This window comes from Akebia trifoliata, chromosome 13, assembly GCF_017979445.1.
Source record: "Akebia trifoliata isolate Shusen 1 chromosome 13, ASM1797944v1, whole genome shotgun sequence".
NCBI classification, from domain to species: Eukaryota; Viridiplantae; Streptophyta; class Magnoliopsida; order Ranunculales; family Lardizabalaceae; genus Akebia; species Akebia trifoliata.
In genome coordinates this window covers 26,533,779-26,555,745 of record NC_141387.1, presented here as the reverse complement: position 1 = coordinate 26,555,745, position 21,967 = coordinate 26,533,779, and the positions used below count along the sequence as shown (strand labels likewise).

The window sequence follows — 21,967 nt, the reverse complement described above, 5'->3', positions numbered from 1 at the left end:
TATCAGAGCTGAACGAGACCAACTTACAAAGTCATTTTTTGACCGAGATTTAAGTCAACAGTTCAATTTATTGATTTGTCTCACGAGACATCTCAAACGTATTGAAAAACTTGTCCGAGATGACTCAGTATCGGAGCTGAACGAGATGAGACGAAATACCGAGTTTAAAAACCATGCTACTAACCACTAAACACAAAACACTAAACTGTCTGCTTATTTGAAAAGAGAGATTTTATTGCCACACCAACTTTTGCTAACACCACCCCATTCATATGTAAATCATCAGTAGTAGCACACATCTTGGGGGTAGCATTATTAGAAGTTGGTGTGGCAATAGAAACTCTCTTCCAAACAAAAAGTTGTAGCAGTTTTGGGCCAAATGAATGGTTGGTTGCATGGAAAGAGCCACAACTAAAATTCAAACTGCAATTCTGCTAATTTAAATAAAAGAAGAAATAATACTCTCAAACATTATTCAAGAATGAGAGAATAAAACATACCATATACCGATCATTGGGCTCCCTCATGAGTAGACTCGTCATTGGGTGACTTTCTCAACATCCTACATGTACACAATGTTTTCTAATGCAACAGATTGGATGGCTATTATGATTTTCCGACACGAAGGTTTGGCCCACTAGACCTGAAAAGACCAAACTATTCAATATAAGTAACACACAAACCCTCAGTGAAGACTTGAATCACTCACCCTTATAGTAGAAAATCAGTAATACAAAGACATTATACTTGCTCGACTATGTGACTGAATAAGTAATAAATACCAGTTATGCATTGCTATGACTGGAACCATCTTCTGAGTTGTCTAGAACCTTGCTTTTCACCATCAATTTTGTTAGATCTCGGCTGTGAAAACTTGGATCGATACTGTTCGATCAGCATATCAAGTTTATCCACCACTTCTTGCCCTGAAGCAGATTTTATCTTCTTTATCTTATTTGAACTTTTCTTGTGCTCCGAATCAACCCCGTCTTGTATCTTCCTCTTTTTAAAACCCCTCTCTACTTTAGATTTTAATTCAGGGGTTTCAATGGTCATATTAGCGGCATTGAATGATTTTCCAACATTAGACTTTGTCCCTTCTTTGGAAGCAAACTTGGTCTTTCTTTCTCTTGCTGGAGTACTCTTCAGCTTCTTGGTTGGTGGGCTTTCTTTGTTGGTGCCTCCATTGGATGCCCCAGCTTCCCTTTCATCTACATTACTAGGTTCTGATGCATCAGATGATCTGTTAATGCCTCGGGATTTACGTTTATTCATCTTCTTTTCCCTGTCATTCGGATGAGTATCTGCGGTTTGTGATGTGGTATGTTGTTGCATATCTTCTATACCAACACGGTTTCCCTGCTGAGTTTGCTGCTTAAATTTCCTCAACTTCAATGTTTGGACATTATCAAGAGCAAACTCGACAATTGGGCGATGCTCGGATCCAAACGTTTCTACAAATGACGGTAAACATATAATCAAAAATAAAATAAAGAAATAAACCTAGTTCTTTGTCATAAACAAGAATTGAATGGGAGATTTGTATCACAAACAAGTTCACCAAATATAATTTTAATCCACATTAATTATTAATAGAAACTTATGGGAGCGGCTATTAGCACCCCAACCAAAAATAAGGAAAATAAGTAAATGATCGAAAATAAGTAAAAGTTGGGGTGTTAGGAAAGGATTCTAACTCTTGATCAGTTGAAAAGAATAGGCTTATGCAGTCCGAATGGGAGTTGTATGTGCTTGTCAGATGAGGAAACATCTAATAATTTGCTCTTGCATTGAGCTGTGGCAAATGAGGTGTGGGCTCATTTTCTGTCGATGTTTAGGTTGGATTGCTGTCTTCCAGGTAAAGTTAGAGATGTCTTTGGGGAATGGCTTTACTTGGGGATGAGCTTCCGCATTTCCAAGAAGTTGATTTGGAATCTCATTCCGTTTGCGATTACTTGGGGCATTTTGAAAACAAGAGATGCTAGATTTCTTAAGGGAAAGGTACAATCCACCCAAGAGGTTATTTTATTGGTTCTTCAGTTGTCATTTTTCTGATGCAAGATCTTTAAAGAGTTCAAAGGGGTGTTCTTTGAAGACAGACTTGTTTGGTGGAACAACATTTGTAATATTTCAAAGCCTTGGTTCTTGGGTTTTCTTTTTATTTTTTTCTTGGGTTGCTCCTCTCGACCTTCCCTTTCAATTGTAGTATTTTCCCTTTATCAATCCAAAAAAATAGCTCTCATTTTTTTTTTTTGGTAGATTTCTATTCTTTGGGTTAGGATTTTACATGAGCCTAATCATAATTGTAAACAACTACTGAAATTGTTTGAACCAGTGTAATAATGTTCTGTAATGTTGAGATTATAATTTGAGTTAAACCTTTGTAGTGTTTGAAGTGTGTTTTTTAATCTTTAATAGGGGAATGATGAATAATTTAAGAATTTGAGGTGTAATAAGTAAAAGTTGGGATGCCAATAGCAGCTCTTAAACTCAAATGTCAACATGACATCTATAGATATGCTGTTAATCATCAACTTAATGGGAAACATGTGGAGTTTAATATTTATAGATCGAATTACCAGGATTATTATTAAGAACTCTGAGGGCCACAAGTGCATGCTGATGTTCACTAAACTCAATAAAAGCTACTCCACGCGAATAGTTCTTCGCATTAACCTTTCCTTTCTTAGAATCCTTCAAGAACTTTATCTGGATACATGGTATTAATGTTAACAAAGCAATATTAATGTAAAGATAAATATAGAAAATAGTTAATCATACCTTCACTTTAAAAGGCGCAGCTTACCTGTCGAATCACAGGGTTTTGTTTGCTAGCTCGGGAAAGAACTGCATCCATACAGAGCTTTTTAAGTTCCTTTTCTGTCATTGACTTTGGCAAATTGTATACAATGAGTCTAGTTTTTGAAACATGAAAATTTGGTGATTGAAGCTTATCCGCCTTTTGCTTTTCCAACCTGTAATGGAAATATAGATTATTCACCTGACCGAAGCAACAGAATTTAAAAAATGTTCTAGCAATAATTTTACATACGATTGTGAAACTTTGCAAAGATAATCTTATCATGAGATAGTACAAATTACTTTTGGTGTTCTAGTATTTCGATTGGGAATAAAACAAAAAGTTTTTTTAAGCAAATAAGAAAGTATAATTGACATAGTTGAATGGGGAAATAGGATTCAGATTGCTGACCCCAATATTGGGGATTAAGACAGATGATGACGAGGAAAATAATATTAGCAGGTAGAGAGCATATCATTTGAGATTAGAGTAAATCTCTATTTTTTTGTGATATATGGCATATTGTGATGCAACTGCAGATGTACAGAGGCTGCTCTACCAACTCACACAGTAAACCAGTATCACATTCACACCATATCTGGGGTAGATTTTAAATTAGGAATGGTTTCAATTGGTGTTCAAATGTTAGTAAGTTATTTATGATTAGGAATTGAATTTTTTATGGCTCCTTGAGTACGACTAAGATATGGGACAATACATAAAAGGTATATTTCAGTTGCTATTTTTAGTTTATATTGTTCTGTTAGTAGCAGATAGATTCTACTATTACAGCAACAGTATTCTCTGATTGCATTCAACCGTAAAAAAGGTAGCCGTAAAAAATCATACAAAAATAAGATGAAAAGGATCATGCAATCAAGATGATTGTTTTTTTTTTAAAGGAGGTCCCCAGGGAAAATTCCATTGTATGGTGTCTCTCAACCCTTGCAGCATGTACTTCCATGTGTGCATCACAGTAAAAGAAGAGAGCTGCTATTGGCCCCCCCAACTTTTACTTATTACACCCCAATTAAAATTAAAAAAAATAATCAATGGTTGAGAAACCTTAAAAATTGGGGTGCCAATAGAAACTCTCTTTTTTGGCTTAGATCTCTATTTGTTAGATTTAAGATTTTTATGATCCTAATCCTAATTGTAAACAACTCCTGAAGTTGTTTGAATGTGTCATAATTCTTTGCAATGAAACCATATCTTGAACCAAAATTTTGTAATGGTAGAATGATGTGTTTTAATCTTTAATTGGGGTGTGATAAATAATTTAAGAAATTGGTCTGTAATTAGTACTAACAAAAAAGTAAAAGTTGGGGTGCCAATAGCAGCCCTTTAAAAGAAGGATGTCTTCTTCCCATCAATTCCTAACTAGAGCATCCCTCAAAATTACTTACATTTTGCGCTTCAACATATCGCTTGCTGAAACACCTTCCGCCGCTGGTGACCCCTCAAGAATCACACCTTCCTGTCGAAAATAACAAAAAGATAAATTATAATCACTTATGCCACATAAAAGCACATAGAACATTGCTGGGAACAAAGTAAATGACCTTCGCAAGGTAAAGGTTGCGGTGATCATGAACATCATTCTTCGTCTTTTCTAATTGCTTATTGTGAGCCGATTTCTTGTCCAAAGCCTTCAAAACACTCAGTCGTCTACCTTTCAGAACAATTCCAAGACCTGGTGAAGCATTAGCTGCTGAAACAGCTTCATCAGCGGCAGATGCTACACTAAACTTGAGAAATCCGGTTCCTCTCGGTCGTCTGCCAACAAGCACAACAAAAATTATAATAAAATAATGAAAAAAATATGTGAAATATTGAAGCATGCCCTAGTCAATTTCATCCATACTTGGTGACTTGATGAAGAACCAAGACAAAAGACTGCACTTCACCAAATGAAGAGAAACGCTGTTTCACCTCCTCATTATCAATATCAAATGGAAGGTTGCTTATAAAAATTGTTCCCTGCAAATCTTCGTCGTCCTTGATCGGCTCAGAAGTTGTTGGATCAATTTCGTTGGACTTTTCAGGTTTAATCTTACCCGAAGTTTTTCCAGACTCGACAAGTAAGTCTTTGTTACTTTGAGGTAACGAGGAATCTTCACTAACAGAAGGCTGTACTACTTTGGCGGAGGATGTGATCAAGTTCTTTAAAACTTTCCTTGCAATGTTAGCCTCCTCATCGAAATTCACTTCTTTAGTGGGGACTTCATTCTTGGTGGCATTAGAGTCTGCTTGAACTATATCTCCTTCATGAAGGTGTTGAGGTTTCTCAACATCATTAGCAACGTCGTCCTCCAGATCATCACTACTGAGGTCGCTCTCCTCATCTCTATCATTCAGTTGCCCTGTGTAAAAAAAAAAAGAGCTTTGCCTAAAATTGAATTTAAGAGTTATTGACATAACTTCCATAGCAATCAAATTAAGCAGATGCAAAGAACAAATTCAACAAAGAAGTAAAGAATATCAGGATAAAATACAAGCACAAAAAGCAGATCAAAATGGAGCATTAGAAACAGTGGGAAGCAAACAGAGGCCACACACAAAAAAAAAAATTTGTACATCTACCATATAGGAAAGAAATGAGCATATGTTCCATAATGCCATTTGTTTGAAGAAAAAAAATGTTGATAGGAGGATTGGAAAGAGAGGAATAGAATAGAATTTAAATCCAAGAAGGATATTCATCTTATTATCCTTAATATTAAAACATTTACTTTCAAATAGTCAAAGTCATTTAAAGAATCTAGTGGATGATTTTTGAGAGTGTGCCTAAGTGGGATCTATTCCTTAGTAGGCTTCCTCAATCATCCAGATTTTTCTGTATTTCTGGTTTGTTTCTAAGGGTGTGTTTTATTACAAGGGAAATGCTTGAGTCGAAAATAGTTCTCAGGGAAAATGAATTCTCAGCAAATCGTTTGCTCATGTTTGATTGCTCACGAAGGATTACGCAGAAATTTTTTGCAAGATTTAATTGTATCATTCTACTCCATTTGGCTTTGGTTGTTTTCTATTTCTTCATCATGTTCACCAATTTTCTGAATCAGATAGGTCAAGTTTATATGGAAACTTATTTTTGTGTTTTATTTTATTCTCATTTGGAGCTGTTCCATCTCCCTAATTCTGATCCCATGTACATGTGAGGAATGAGCTGTTATTGAACCAGATACTCTGAAGTTCCAAGATTGGAAAAGATTTATCAAATTAAGTAGGGCATCACAAGATCATGTTGGCGGTTATGAAAAAGCATCATTCAAAAATGTTCAATCATGATGCTTTTTCATAACTGCCAACATGAGAAAGGTATGGTACAAAGAGAGAAGAGAAGTCAAAGTGAAGGAGAAAGGTAGAAGGTTCGCAGGGGTTATTCAGTTAAAGGAGGAGGAAGTTATATGGGTTTCCAATGAGCTGGAGTCAGCCAGAGTTTCGATGAAAACTATCGGGGCTAAGTTTTCTACGGAAGGCAGGACCTTCGTAATTCAAGGAGAGCAAAATCTCTATGGCAGGTTCTTGAAGCTTCAACAATTTACGGATAGAGTTCGGTCCAGAGCAATCGTCTTCCCAGAAGGACTGGGAGGAAAAGGATAGGGAGGAGTGAGTCTTGCTCTAAAAATGTTTTTAAAACCGGACGAGAAGATGAAGGCTCCGGCGGTGAAGAATAGCTCCGACAAATCATGGGCTGAGGTTGTTCAGAATCCTCACACTGTAGAGTTAAAGGCCACGGTTGTCTCAGGTGTGGAAGTGGGACACAGTTTTGGGGGAACACAAGGTATTTCTAGGGGAAAAATGTTCGGTGACTGGAGATCTGCAAGGCAAACTCTATGGAAGCTAATTGGGAGGGATTCTTATCAACCATTAAAGGTTTTTTAGTTCAGCCTTCGAAGATCAAACTACTGTCTTGGGAATTTTCGTCTTGTATCTTGATGCTGGGAAATAGACCGGATTTCTTAAAGATTAATTCCAGGAGGTTGGTCATGGTGGAAGAATCATCCTTCGAGTTACGTCCACGATTCGCGGATTGTAATAGTTTGATACCAGGATGGAAGAATGGGGGATCGTGGGTTCGTATCAGGGGGTTACCTTTCCATCTTTGGGGTAACTTTGCCTTCAAAAGAATCGGGGCTTAGTTGGGGTGTTTGTTGGAGGTGGAGTCAAAAACTCTTTGCTGTGCGAAGCTGGATAGTGCGCATCTGATAGTCGGTTTCTCTCCATGGAAGATGCCTCGAAGTCTCTACTTATGGGTCGATGGATTCAAATACATGCTAGGGATCGAGGTAGAGGAGGTAGAAAGCGAAGGGTCAGAATCACTTACGGAGGCTGCGAGGGTAGCAGTTGAAGGGTCAACATCCCCAAAGGAGGTTGAGAGAGATGAAGTGATAGGGATCAAGACGCCAGTCGAAATAGGAACTCAAGTAGAGGAGGCCTGCTTCGAGTCGTCGGATAAGGTGGAGGACGACATCTGTGTTCAGATGGCCGGAGAGGAGCGACAAACAGAGTTACCTGAGGATAGTCTTTCAGTTAGGTGTTTAGCAAATCCTTGGGGAGGTTGCTTGTGCAGGAAGATGCAGTATACCTCGTTTTCGAAGCTTCCCTATTACAAGGATATAAGTGGAAAATGCATTAAATGTAAAAAATCATTTCGGTCGGCGCTGGTGCAGACTCGTACTAGAAAGCTATTGGCTAAGGCGGCAAGGAATTTGGTTTACGTGAAATGGCTTCGCACAAGTGGGGCCCTGGAAAATAACGAGTCCAATACGACAGGGCTGGGGCTTTCGAGCTCAGTGGCCTATTGCGTTGAGGGGCCCAAAGACAGGGAAGGCCATTGTCGTTTTGAAGTTGGGCTAGGTAGCGAAGCCCAAATGGCTGACGAAGGGCTGGCTGTTGACGCTGAACAGGGCGATGACAATTCGGGTGGAAATTACATGGACCCAGGCCCACTTATTAATAAGCCCAAAGAGACGATCTGTAGGGTTGGAGCGGAATTAGTGGGCTCAAACAATGGGGCTGGACGGAATAATAAGAAAGCCCGAAAGCTTTTACTTTGGTATTTATATTTCAGCAAAAGGTCGAACAGAAGATCATTTTCGATTGATCTCTTGCAGCCTACTCTCTTTGCTTCGAAGGCGATGGCGAGTAGCGATGAGTGCTTAGATGCACAGGATAGCGATAACGACCACGAGTTCTGGCTGGGGAGTGAAGTCGAAGAGAGGGTAAATTCTGAGGAGAAGATACAAGATCTAGCTAGGAAGGAGGCAAGTGGGTTTGGGCAGGTTCCAACGATTGATGAGGTTTCGAGAAGGCATGATCAGAAGGAACGTTGGTCTACTCCAGTTTATAATCAGCAGCCAATATCTTCTTCGCAATCCTTGATTCCGATGGGGGTGAGGAACATGGAAGGGCAGTGCATGGACAGAACGATAGATGGGAGGTGGGGTTTGGGCATAGGGGTAGAGGGGCTTTTCTGTTTGGATTTTTTGTTGGGGATAGGTGATTTGTGGGCCCCAAGGCTGCGTTTCTCCTCGGAACATATGAGAGGCATCAGTGGGATAGTGCGCGTGAGCAACAGATCACTACCAGGGAAGGAAGCCATATCTACAGTTGTCCATCAAGACATGAGGCGAGGGTATCGTTTGGAATGGGTCAAAGGACCTTTAACGATTGTCAACAGAAAGGACCCCTCGAGGTATTTACAAGGAAAATAGAGTCTATCGTCAAATCCAACAAGGTCAAGGCTGCCAGACAGATTGGGGATTGTTAGTGAGGATGCCCGCACTAAGTTAGGAACTCTGACAAAACAAATTTTAGCCAATATGTTGGAATCTGGTTTTAAAATGGGTATGTCAGTCAGAAAGGATGGTAAAATGTCTCAATTATTGGTTAATGTGGCCTTAAAAACCAGTAAGGGAGTTGAGTTTTGTATGCAAAAGGTTCTGAGGCAGTGGCCACTCTCGGGGAAGGCCCCCTTTCAGATAGGGGGGAAGAAGGAATGTTGTCTAAAGAGCGTTTCCAGTATGAATTTTCAAGGTTAAAAATTTCGAGACATCTCTTGGGTAACGACAATATGGTCAAGGAGAGGAACAAAAGACTGAAAAAGGAAATAATTCAATTGAAGAGATCTGTGGAGGAATTTTCGTTAACAGTCACAACAGGGAAGAGGGCCGGAAGGCGCTTAGCAGGTTCAAATGTCGATTAAAATTTTTTCGTTGAATGTTAGGGGGTTGAATGCGACTTCGAAAAAAGCAGCTATTAAAGCAATTCTTTACCAACAAAAGCCTTACATAGTGGTTTTGCAAGAATCCAAGATAGAGGAAGTGGATGATAGAGTGATTCGGGAGATTTGGGGGATCCGGTCAGTGGGGAGATGTGTGCTTCCTTCATGGAGGGCTTCGGGCGGTATCATTCTTTTATGGAATAGGAAGTCAGTGGTAGTGAAAGATGAGCTCATAGGGGCCTTTTCAATATTAATCCTATGCAAGTTGATTGGAGAGGATTTTACTTGGGAATTCTCAGGGATTGATGGTCCGACGTTGGAGAGAGAGCGCCGCAAGTTCTGGGAAGAATTAAATGATTTCAAGGGACACTAGGATAAACCGTGGGTGTTGGGGGGCGACTTCAATGTTATTCGGTTTGCGTTCGAGAAGAATGGGAGGTCGAGGATCACTCCAAAAATGCGTAAGTTCTCGGAGTTTGTCGATCAGTGTGAATTGATTGATCTCCCGTTATGTGGGGTTAGATTTACTTGGTCCAATAATAAGGAGATTCCAAAGCTTATCAGATTAAATCGTTTTCTTTTTTCGTTGGATTGGGAAGAACATTTTGGACGGATTATCCAGGAAAAGTAGCCGAACCCTGTGTCTGATCATTCTCCTATCTCTTTGGTGGCAGGAGCTCCGAGGACTCGGCCCACGCCTTTTAGATTTGAAAATATGTGGTTAGAACATCAAGGCTTTGAGGAGATGATTCACACGTGGTGGAATGAGCTCTCGTTTGTGGGAAAGCCAGGAACAATGTTGAGGCTAAAACTGAAGGCCATTAAAGACAAGTTGAAAATATGGAATAAGGAATCTTTTGGGTCTATGCATGATATGAAAAGCGACATGTTGTTGAAGTTACGTGAGATTGAGAGTGTAGAGGAAAGAGAGGGCCTAGGAGTTGTAGAGAGAACTCGAAGAGCGAATCTAAAAGTTGAGTTTCAAAGATTATCTACATTGGAGGAAATTTGTTGGAAATAGAAGTCAAGAGTCCGATGGTTGAAAGAAGGAGATAAAAATACTTCTTTCTTTCACCGTATGGCGAACTTCAACAATCGGGTTAACTTCATTTCGAAGCTTAAAATCAATGACTCATGGAAGGTGGGTGAGGAGGAGGTGTGTGAGGGGGTTGTTCAGTTCTACAATAATTTATATACAGAGGAGCATGTGGTCAGACCAACGTTAGATTCCTTACATTTTGACAGCATCTCACTAGCACAGCAGAGTTGGCTTGAAAGACCGTTTGAGTTAGAAAAAGTGTGGGGAGTGGTGAGCAGGTTAGCCAGCGATAAGGCCCCGGGGCCAGATGGTTTCTCTCTAGGTTTCTTTAAAGCTTGTTGGGGGACTGTGAGAGACGATCTGATGGCAACTATCGAGGATTTTTACAGGGATGATTTCTTAGATCTGGGTTCTAATTGCACATTCCTGGCTTTGATTCCTAAAGTGTCGGGTACGGAAGACATCATGGATCTTAGACCGATCAGTCTGGTGAGTTCAGTTTACAAAATCATCTCAAAGGTCTTGGCCTTTAGGTTCAAGACGGTGTTAAGCACTATAATTGGCCCAGCTCAAGGGAGACAAATCCTGGATGGGGTTCTTATAGCAAATGAATGTATTGACTCACGGAGAAAAGCAAAAAATCCAAGTTTAGTCTGCAAAGTCGACTTAGAAAAAGTGTATGATCATGTGAACTGGAATCTCGTAAAGTATCTTTTGAGGAGGATGGGATTCAGGGAAAGGTGGGTTAGATAGATCATGAAATGCATTTCCACTACTACATTTTCGATCTTAATGAATGGATCTCCATCTGGGTTCTTTAAGAGCACGAGGGGCCTACATCAAGGTAATCCGTTGTCGCCGTTCTTGTTTGTGATAATCATGGAAGCTATGGGAAGAATGTTGTCTAAGGCGGCAGTCGAGGGGGAGTTTATAGGTTTTACTACCGGTGTGGGTGGCCTTATGATTTCTCATCTCTAGTTTGCAGACGACACTTCAATTTTTCTGGAGTATTCGCCGAGTCAATTGAGTTTCATAAGCGGTATTCTTGGTTGTTTCAAGGCGATATCTGGTATTCCGGTTAATCTCCGCAAAAGCAAATTGTTTGCGGTAGGTGTAGAGGAAAGGTTAGAGGTAGTAGTGGCTTCGATTGGGTTTCAGATGGGGGTTCTTCCAACCACGTATTTGGGGCTACCTTTGGGAATGCGTTATACAAGCAAAGATATTTGGGAGCCAGTGATTGAAGGATGAGGAAGAGATTAAGCACTTGGAAAGCTAAGCTTTTATCTAAAGGATAGAAGATTACACTTATCAAAAGTGTTCTAGCCAGTATCCCGATTTACACCTTTTCGCTATTTTCATTGTCAAAGAGTGTGGAAGCGCAATTACAAAGAATTTGTTGTGTCTTTTTGTGGCATGGCAAAGACGGTTTGAGAAAACACCATTGGGTGAGGTGGAGCAAGTTATGTTTGCCCAAAAGAAATGGGGGTTTGGGTTTTTGAAATTTTGGATCGATGAACTCAGCATTGTTGGGGAAATGGCTTTGGAGATTTGGAGGGGAGGGGGAGAGCCTTTGGAGGAGAGTAATTGTTGACAAATATGGGGTGAAGGAGAATGGATGGGAGAGTGGTCCAGCGAGAGGTGCGATGGGGTGTGGGGTGTGGAAGGGTATTCTGAAAAGACTTACATTTTTCAAGAAAAGAATGAAATATAAAGTTGGTAATAGGACTAAGGTGAGATTTTGGGAAGATTGGTGGTGTGGGAATGGTCCCCTTAAAAACTTGTTTCCGGATCTTTTTGATTTGTCTTCTAGGAAGAATCAAGTTATCTCGTGTTATAAGACTATTGTAAATGGTTTGACTAACTAGGATTTTGGCTTTAGAAGAACTTTCAATGATTGGGAGGTAGATATGCTAGGGAGGCTTATTATTATAGTGGAAAACAGCTATAGTCATAACTCGTCGGAAGATAAGAGATTGTGGGAAGGCACGAGGGATGGAAGTTTCACGATTAAGTCGTTGTACGTTGGTATTGCTCCAAAAAGTGCTTCTACATTCCCTCATTCGCTTGTCTGGGGTGGTTTGATACCCCACAAGATATCTTGCTTCCTTTGGTTGGCGGCTTTGGGGAGACTTGCAACGTTGGATCAATTAATCAAAAGAGGCTTTTATTTCTCTGAATCAGTGTTGTATGTGCGGCTCTCAGGCGGAAACTATAGATCATCTCTTCATTCATTACCAGGTAGCTCATCACGTTTAGTCACATTTCATGTCTTTATTTGGACTAGCGGGTTGTTTTCCTAGTTCAGTCAAGTTGACTTTGGATACTTGGTTGTCGTGGGGAGGTTCTTTCTCGTTATCTAAGCGAATTCTTTGGTACTTGACCCCTTTTGCGATCTGTTGGGGTATTTGGAAATAGCAAAACCGAAGTATTTTTAAAGGGAAAGTTTCCACGTTGGAAGGATTGGTTCTTTCTATCTTGGAGATTATGTTCTCCTGGTACAAACTCTACAAGGAATTCAAAGGGATCTTCTTTGAAGACTTTGTTGTGAGATGGGATAGGGTGTGTTCCTTGTCGCGCGTGTAGTTGGTGGTCGTGGGTTGTTTGTGTTTTTGTGCTTTGATCTCTTTGTTTTTCTTTGCATTGGGTGGGTTTTCTCGACCCCCTTGTTGTTATCTTCTCTTTTTTCTAATAAATCATCTTTATCGATCAAAAAAAAAAAAAAATGTTCAATTAACAGCTAGAAAGTTTATATAGAATAACATCTCCATGTCACAGCACATGGGAACAATTCCCCTAAATGGTTGAATTGGTTATCGAAGACATTCCATAAACAGTCCCACATAAAAAAGATAGTCAAAAGACAATAAGGGCATGTTTGATTGCACATGGAAAATAGGGTGGAAAATAACATTTTTCAAGTGTTTGATTGCACATGAAAATGAAAATTCATTTTCCACCTCAATCAAAAAGTCTACCAAAACATGGATTTCACTTTCCCACCCATATGGGCGGGAAAGTGAAATCCACCCAAATTTTCCATCCCCAATTCTTCCCCACTCATATCTTCTTCTTCCTTACCACCACCACCACCACCATCATACTAACCTCGTTATCGTCACCATCTTCGTCGCCGCCGCCGTCATCACCATCTCCGGCTACCTTCTCTCTCTCTTCTTCTTCTTCTTCTCCATCCCTCATCTCCTCCGCCGCCACCACCACCACGTTTTCCCCTCATCTTCCTCACTTACCTCCGCCGCCACCGTAGCCACCGCCACGTTCTCCCATCTTCTTCCTCACTTACCTCCGCCACCATCGCCACCACCACATCCTCCCCCCTCCCTCTTCCTCCTCATCTTCTTCTTTCTCTTCCCATTCTCTCATCTTCTTTCTCCTCCTCCTCCTCTCTTTTTTTTTTCCCATATAATTTTCCCGTGATTTTATCCAAATACAATCAAACAATAGAATTTGATTTTCCAACCCTACGTATTTTCCACAACTATTTTTCCATGGATTTCAAATTCCATGGAAAGTCACTTTCCATGCAATCAAATAAGGAATTTAAAAGATAAGAAATATGACGAATGCCCTAATGCCTAAGAAACAAATAAAAAATGAAAATGAAAGAGAGGGGGGAGAATCCAGTAAAAAAATCAATTACCATCTTTCATTGCGTCAACAGTATTAGCAGTAAATATTTTCTTTGGAACTGCCCAATCAACGGCAATTGGTCTTTTACCAAACATTTGCCCATTAAACTTTTGGATAGCCTGAAGATAAAAAAAAAACCCAATGAACTTGAAAATCCTGAATATTCTACTATTTTAAATACAATGAAATAGCCAATTATACATTTTCTGCGTCCTGCTTGCATGTGAAGGTAACAAATGCAAAGCCCTTAGATAATCTGCAACAAAGGAAACAAAAATCAGGAAAGAGGTGGAAGGGGATTTAGATTTTAGAAACAAAAATCAAAAGATAAAAAAGAGAGGTATGGATCTTGTACCCGGTCTCAGACTTGTGTGGAATAAAAACATCCCACACAAAACCTACTGATGAAAGCATATCTTTAATCTCATTGACTTGAACCTGCATTGATAATTTGAAGATAAGGAGCTCCTTCAGCCAAAAAAGAAAAAAAAGAAAAAAGACGAAAAGAAGTGAAGGGATGCTATTGTTGCACAAACAACCTTGAAAGGAAGATTTCTAATTATAAGTTTCCATTTCCGAGTCTTGGAACCCTGTTTCACAAATGCCCGATAAACATGTCAGACTTAATTGAATAATTAATAACCAATAATTGAGGCAATCAAAGTTGAGAAGAGGACGAAAGCATCAAAGTTTATCGTCAAATTATCAAGTTAGTGCAAACGATGTTTGAATTCTATATTAATACAAAATGTCCGATGGAAGATATTTCACAGTTGGGATAACTAAATGTATTTTACAGTATCATCAGCAAGATGTATGATTGAAAAGGCATAGTGAATAAGAACTCAGAGTCATGCCACTGGGTTGGCAACTAGCACTGCAATACCACACCACTGGGTGATTTCACCATACAACCTTTCTTTCCTTCCTTCCATTTATCAGTTTCATGAGTTGAAATAGATATGAGAACACCACTTCATGAAGATACCATCACCTAATCCAGGCATTTCCATTTTCTTTGGGTGTAAACAGTTTAAGGATTCTAAGGGTTTCTTTTTTGATGATTTTTCATTTAAGTGGGAGATTGTGAGTGGTATAGTGTGGGCAGCACATATTAGATCTCAAGTCTTGTTGTTTGTGGTCCATTTATATTCTTTCTATTTTACTCTTTAATAAATTTTACTCGACAAAAAAAAAAACAAATCCAGGCATGTGCCCTCTTATGCCACTAACAGACATGCATATGTAGTTCCCATTTCTGACCTAATACAAAGTTAAATCCATTCATGACCAAATACAAAGTTGAACGTCCAATGTTTGAATGTGCACTTACTAAAACATACCAGCTAAATCATACCTTAAGGAAACATGAAATGTGCAGTTGTGCACAATTCTAAAACCATGAATATCATTGAATCCAATATATATGTTGTGGCCAATACAAAGTTACATATAGAAATTAAGAAAACCAAAATCACGCATATGCCCTACATGTGCTTGACAGTTCCTTTAAAAGCCAAACACATCTTATAATGAACGAGTTACAATTGAAAAAGTTATGAAACTTTGAACTGCAGTTATTAGAACTAAAATTGAGCTTTATGATGAGTCCAAGGCATGTTCCATAGAAAGTAATATAGAACAGTTGAAAACCTGGGCTTTTCAGGTCCCCTGTTCACTCACATGGAAATTCTCAGTTTCTCAAGCTTTGCCAAGATACCATGTCTCAACAATTGATTCCATGTTTTCCATGCTCAGAGAAAACAGCCATGAGAAGGTAATAGTGACATATTATAGAAGTAGACGTCTTGAATAGCTAGCAAACGATGCACCATTATGATCCTGATATATTTTGAGAGCTTCTATTGCCTCACAAACTTTTACTAACGCCACCCCAAGATGTGTGCTAATTCTTTGGCGATTTGCATATGAATTGCATGTTAGCAAAAGTTGGTGTGGCAATAGAATCTCTCTACTTTTTTATGATACAATTTAATGCTCTTAACATGCCCAAAAACAACTCAGCTGTAAATCATGATAATTTGTAGTGAATTATCTAGGATAAAATAAGTGGAGTTACATCCACCCAATACCTTAAAATTGGCTATAAAAAAAATTCGAGAATAAATATAGACATTTAAAAAGTAGTAAATTATCCTATAAATCTTATACCTCCCCACCTAACTGGCGTGCCCAAACACGTCCACCTTTTATCTCTTTTTGATGCAACATGGAAACAGAAGCACGTGCTGATTTAACATACATAAAAAGTACAGCTAACGCATCCATTTTGCATCCATCTCGAGCAAGCCCTGGAGCAATGTCACAAGTCTTTAATCCCTCAAACAAAAAAGTCACACTTCAATGTCATAATCGCTCTTATCAAAAAGCACAACAGCACTTTGAAACTACAAGTAAAATAGGTTTGGCATAGATAGAAATTGAGATGGGGATGAAACAAAAACTGGTAGAGATGACAGAAATCGAGGGAATCGCAAATAGGGTTTGTAGAGATTATGACCACAATGAATGCATATATAAATGCAACTTTTATTTAAATTAGATGTTATACCGGTGAAAACTTAACACTTAATAAGGACTACTATGTAATGATTCCGCAAAAGAGAGATGAAAAAAAAAATGCAAAACACATCCTCATTAGGAGTTTGCCATAGCCAAAACATCTCCCCTAAGGTGTAAGATTTTTGAATGCCTCTTTGAACATGAGTAAGACTTTGAGGGAAGAGGGCTTAAAGCCTCAAGATCTTTTCCAAAACGACACCTTAGGCAAGCTCAAGGCATAACCTTCAATGCCTTTGAAAAATATAGTTAAACATCTTATTAGATCACAATATTCATCTCCAATAACTGTAATAGAACACGGAACCATGGTTCAAAGTTTCATTCCATTTTAAAAAGTTTCAGTGGAACATTCCAGTTTTAGCCAAGATTGAAACATTGAATAATTTGAAAATGTTTTGGTTGAAACCATCTCGGTTTTTCTCCTAACCGAAACATAGCCTTGATACGAGATTTTAAATCTTGCACCAGATTGATGTAAACTTTGACCTTATTGCATCAGCTATCAAGCAGAAAGCATCATGATGAACGTACATTAAGGTAATATATGGATACTAACCATGGAGTTCAAGCTCTTCTTTAGGGAGAGGATATGTAACAGAACATACAGTGCCAACCTCTTTGGCATGCTTGATAACTTCCTCAGCCATATCAGCATTAAGAAGTCCACCAAATATGACAGTCCTAGCAACCCTTCATAACATCAAATAAAAAATGTCACGGCATTGGATTAATCATCAATAAAAGACAGTGTACCACAGCATTCATATTTTAGAAGATTGGAACATCATTAATGACAGAAATATGAATAGAACACAATAGCATTGTTCAAAAAGATTGATTCAAGCAACTTTTAATAAATCGGAGTTTGAATGAGAACACAAAAAACCAGTAAAGCAATTCAATGTTACAAAGTTCGTGTCAATACAATTTTGAACACTGTAAGATACAAATAATGAACTAGAGCTTCCACTCGGGGCTCAGAACACATCAATGAGTTTAAAATCGCTAGACCAGACAAATAAATCTGAAAAAGACAAACTCTAACATGGAATGGAAGTCCAAAGCAATATAAAGAATGCAAGATAGTAGGAGTTGACACGCATCTTAGAGACAACTGATTGAACCTACTCTATAACTGAGCCAAGCAAATGTTTTTTAGGAGAAAAAGTATGATGCCTAGAAGAAGAATTACATATATTTGTGACTAGGTGGTGATAGAAGAATCTCGCAACTATATTTAAAGCTTTATCAATAACAAAAGTGGGGTTGAAAATCTGAAGATGGAGTACATTGTGTTTCATTTTAACCCGGTATCAACCATTATTGCATGCAAAAGAAATAAAATGCTTTGTCCATTATCAAACGAAGCATGACACACAGCTGAAATAATGCAAGAAGTAAATTGAAACAATTTTCATCAGTCCAAATGAGTGGCAAGTACAAATAAGGTGAAAAATGATATTAAGTTTCAAGGAATATTTTGTCATATTTAAATGGGTAAGAGGGGTAAATTCTAGTTGGGAAATCCAATAGTAAAGATTGGCCCTGGGATTAGGGTTTTCTATAAAAAGCCATTGTATCTCGAAGTCAGCAAGTTTGATAATCTGGTATTCTCTATGTCCTATGTACAACAGGAAAGAGAAGCTCCCCCTTCAAGTAATCATTTTCAAGGACTCCAACATCGCCTCTAGAGAACCTGTGGAAACTTTTGTCATATTTCAATGTATAGAGAGGTAATTTCTAGTTGGTAAGGATTGGCCACGGGATTAGGGTTATCCATAAAAATTCATCATAATTGGAAGTTAGCCATTTTAATAATTTGGTATTCTCTATCTCTTATATACAACTGGAAACAGAAGCTACCCCTTGACAGATTTAATGGAGTAATCATTGTCAAGGATTCCCACACTGTCTCTAGTCAATCTGTGATTGAGGAGTCCCACATCGACATCGGAATCGCGGTTGAGTGAGTCCCACATTCCCATCATCAAAGTCATCTTGCCTCCAGTTGGGAGTGCCCATCACTCTCATAACTTGAGCAGCATTGTCATTAGGATTCCACTATCTTTCCTCTCTATTTCTACTACTTTATTTTCATTTTTTGTTTTAAATCCATTGCATCAAAAACCATAGGGAACGACACAAAACACTGTTAGACATCTGAATCATGATTGAGAGTCATGTAGTGGATGAAAATGTCTTTTTTTCACAAAAAGTGACTTCCAGTCAAACATCACTTCAAATAACATAAGTTCAACTAGGTTAAAACAAAGCCATTACCTCTGCTTTTCTGAAAAATCCCCTTTATCAGTGAGAACACTTGGAAGAGTCATTTTCCTAGTTTCTTTAGATTGCCCTGAAATACTTTGAGATATTAATGGTGATATCAAGAGCATTCCATAACCTTGAAATTAAAGTTGAACATAACTGAAGGGAATATCTGTTGTATCAAAACCTTTTTCATGTGTTTTTGAAGCTTGGTCATGTTTAACCACAGTAGAAGAATGATCTTCCTTGCCATCTCTTGTCTTCTCACTAGTATCTGCATCGACCCCTAAACAACAAATGCCAATAAAGATGAGAATGGTAAAACTTGGCCTGTTTGGATTTCTATTTTTGTACGTAAGAAAAAATATAGCATCAAAGAAAAAGATTGCTTGGTTGGTCCTATTTCATATAAAGATTTCCGTTCATAAAATATTTTTACGAACACTACCATTGAACCATTTAGATATCAAGAGACATTTTTTTTTAATTATTTACCTAGTTCAATGAACAAAAGCAAACAAAAACCATGCTCCCCACCTCGTTCTTTTTCTTTTTCTTTTCTCTCCTTTGTTTTGGGGCCTATCTCAGCCTCCTTAATTTTTTGTACCAATAATTTTTTTTACTCAAAAAAAAAAAAAAAAAAAGGAAGGGGAGCCCAATTAGAAAATATCATAGGGTTCATAGCACCTTTGAATAGAGAAAGAGTTTGTATGTAGGTGTTGTTAAATTAGCCTTTTTTATTTTTTTTTTAGCCATCAAATACCAGTGCCTTTTCATTACAAATTTTATAAGCAAATTCATGGGTGAGGTTACAAACCCATGATAATAATAAAAAAAATAAAAACACAAAAAACTCAAATTCAATGCCTAAAGATCACCTATTAGGTTGCCTTTTGTTGTGTGGGCCCACCAAAGAGCGGGTTGAACATTCATAGGTCAGACCTGAAAGATTCTACCCCATGAATTGTAAGGAGACATGGAGCCAGGTAGCTAACCAGCTACTTGGAGTACAAAATATGCACTCTATTAGGTAGTATGCATTAACACTTCCCAAACATAAGTTATTTGCTCATGGCGTATGTAAGCAAAAGGTAATGCTATCCTACTAACCCCACTTAGCAACCATTGCATCAAATACCCTCAATCTCCAACCCACAAGCATCAATGGCATGAACTTGTATAGATTTCAAAAAAATTAAGCAAAGAATCTTTTTCTTTTTTTTATTCTTCTTTTTATAAGTAAAAATCTATGCTTTTTTTCCTAAACGAGATAGAGAGAAATCCCAGATATTTTGAATGCTACACCCACAATGAGAGTTGTTCCAAAGTTTATGAATGCTCGACCCATGTGTCACTGTGAGTTTAACTTGCTCAAGAAGACCATGACCTTGACCTTGACCTTGACGCTGCCTAAAGGGTCAAGAGAAACATATTTGAAGCTACGAGCCCCCAGGACAAGCAATGTGGGCTCCAAATACCCCAAGAACAGTATCGCAGTGACCATTCTGCAAAGCTTGTCTAAAGAAGAGTTCAAGACTATTGAGGGATTTCCAAAATCAGAATTGTGCAAGTGAAAAACAAAAAAAAACTTGGTATGACAGTCTTCATGTTTTGATGTTTCCTTTTGAAATGCTCCAAATTTCATAGTATCCTCCTTGAGGGGTAATTTATCAGCCCTTCCCCATGAGTCAAGACAAGGGGGTATTTGAGGGTGAGGCCCAAATGGAGTTCCCCATGGGGTCCACATGCCCAGAAAGGTAGAGTATCATATGGGGTTCCCTTAGCATCGAACATGCCTAGGGATGGTGCCAGGAAGAGAAGCTAGCATTGCAGGCCCATTGGCACCCAAGGCCTTTTGTGGGGCCTATGTATGCCCACGTTATGTTGCTTGCACATACACAAAACCTGTTCCATACCTTAGTTGGGTTCAATGGCTTGGTTGAGTGCTCAATCTGCATTATATAAGCTTCCAGACGCCTTTGCTGTTTGAATTATGACCGAATGAGTGCATTGTGGGTATGGAGAATGGGTATCGCGATGTAGGAGTACTAGACCTTCAAGGCCTGTGAAACTTGGGCCACGATTGGTGCACCTCAAGGTCCTTTCACATTCAAATTCTCCCAAACCACAACACCAAGGTACCCTTTTTCCAGTAGAAGGAAATGAGAGAGACATCCCAAATTTTTGGGTATGCTCCTCAAATTTTCCAGGTTGTTTTTTTATTTTAGGTAAATCAAGAATCAAATCATAAGATGAAATTGGAACAGCCCCCTTTACAGGCCGTTTCGATTACTAAGATCTCACTATATATTTTGCATATAATAATTATAAAAGAGATTTGTAACCCAATAAAAAAACATCATACATCCAATGCTTTTACAATATCTAAAGTGAAAGACAATAACCTTGATTCGCCTTCGATTTTCGCTCCTGAAGTGAAGGACGATGCAAGGCATGTTTAACCCTAATTTTCCGACCACCAATAGAAGCACCATTTTTCACCTCAATTGCACGATCAGCATCTTCTGCAACAGCACTGCAGATAAAATCAAATCAAGTCCAAAACAAAAACATAAGTTTGCAAGATTAAGAAAATAAACTAGAAAAAGCATAAAAAGAAAGATGAAAATAAAACTTACAAGTGGACGAATCCAAAACCACGATGTGTATCTGATCCTATAATCATAAAACCATAGAAAAAAAATCAACCAAACTTTAAAAAAATAAATAATAAAAAAAAGAGAAACCACGAAACGAAATTGGAGAGAAAATTTACCCTTTTGTGTAACCATGAAGCATCGTCTTACAGGCCCAACCTCGCTAAACGTTTCTTCGAGCTGAATTTGAGATCAAATCAGACAGATTTCAGTTAAAATATACGAGGGGAAGTAGAAAGGAGAGTGTACCTGAGAATTGGTGAATGAATATGGCATATTCGAAACGAAGATCGTTGATGGAGAGTGTTCGCTCTCTCCTTCTTTGCCCTCCTTCATTTTCTTTCTCGCCATTATTCCTTCTCTCTCTCTCTATTCTGTAATCTGTGTCTCGCAAAGCCAGACCACTCCACAACACTCACCTTTGCAACTTTCCAAAACCCTAAAACTCTGCAAGTCTGTAGGGCTCTACTGAGTCGAGTCCGACACTGAACGAGTCCTAACTCGTTTTATCGTCCAGGTACAGCACGTCTTTGAATTAAGTGCTGCAACCTGGGCGGCCTGGCCCGAACACAACCCGATAGATGGATGAGCCTGATTCGAGTTACATAGAAAATGAGTTGAGCTTGGTTAGAATATTTCCTCCCGAGTTCAATTCGGGTTGAGAGTACGAGCAACCCGACTCAATCCGATATCATATATTAATATTATAAATATTTTTATATAAAATCTTATGGAGTTTTTTTATT

General features: G+C 38.6%; 1 protein-coding gene across 2 annotated transcripts; it reads right to left on the bottom strand.

The window, feature by feature from the left end:
* Positions 1 to 412: 412 nt before the first annotated feature.
* On the bottom strand, positions 413 to 21,706 carry LOC147388145 (RNA-binding (RRM/RBD/RNP motifs) family protein). Of its 2 annotated transcripts, XM_086420097.1 has the most exons (19): positions 21,471 to 21,706; positions 21,341 to 21,401; positions 21,204 to 21,240; positions 20,970 to 21,100; positions 18,752 to 18,850; positions 18,577 to 18,652; positions 16,853 to 16,986; positions 15,886 to 16,025; positions 14,253 to 14,303; positions 14,069 to 14,151; positions 13,915 to 13,969; positions 13,724 to 13,832; positions 4,665 to 5,163; positions 4,363 to 4,576; positions 4,207 to 4,277; positions 2,807 to 2,975; positions 2,580 to 2,709; positions 783 to 1,454; positions 413 to 643 (listed from the first exon to the last, which is right to left on the bottom strand). In XM_086420097.1, exons 1-18 carry the CDS (start codon positions 21,570 to 21,572, stop codon positions 796 to 798), a joined length of 2,820 nt encoding a protein of 939 aa, XP_086276223.1. In that variant the 5' UTR covers positions 21,573 to 21,706; the 3' UTR covers positions 413 to 643; positions 783 to 795. The 2 variants fall into 2 exon arrangements, with proteins under 2 accessions (XP_086276223.1, XP_086276222.1); XM_086420096.1 differs by having other exon boundaries at positions 413 to 1,454.
* Between the last annotated feature and the right edge of the window lie 261 nt (positions 21,707 to 21,967).

Coding starts and splice junctions, on each gene's coding strand:
- LOC147388145 (XM_086420096.1), bottom strand. CDS start 21,572: ATGGCGAGAAAGAAAATGAAGGAGGGCAAAGAAGGAGAGAGCGAACAC. Junction 18,851..20,969: donor AAAATCGAAGGCGAATCAAG/GTTATTGTCTTT, acceptor TTTGTTGTTTAG/GGGTCGATGCAGATACTAGT. Junction 2,976..4,206: donor GATATGTTGAAGCGCAAAAT/GTAAGTAATTTT, acceptor TTTCCATTACAG/GTTGGAAAAGCAAAAGGCGG.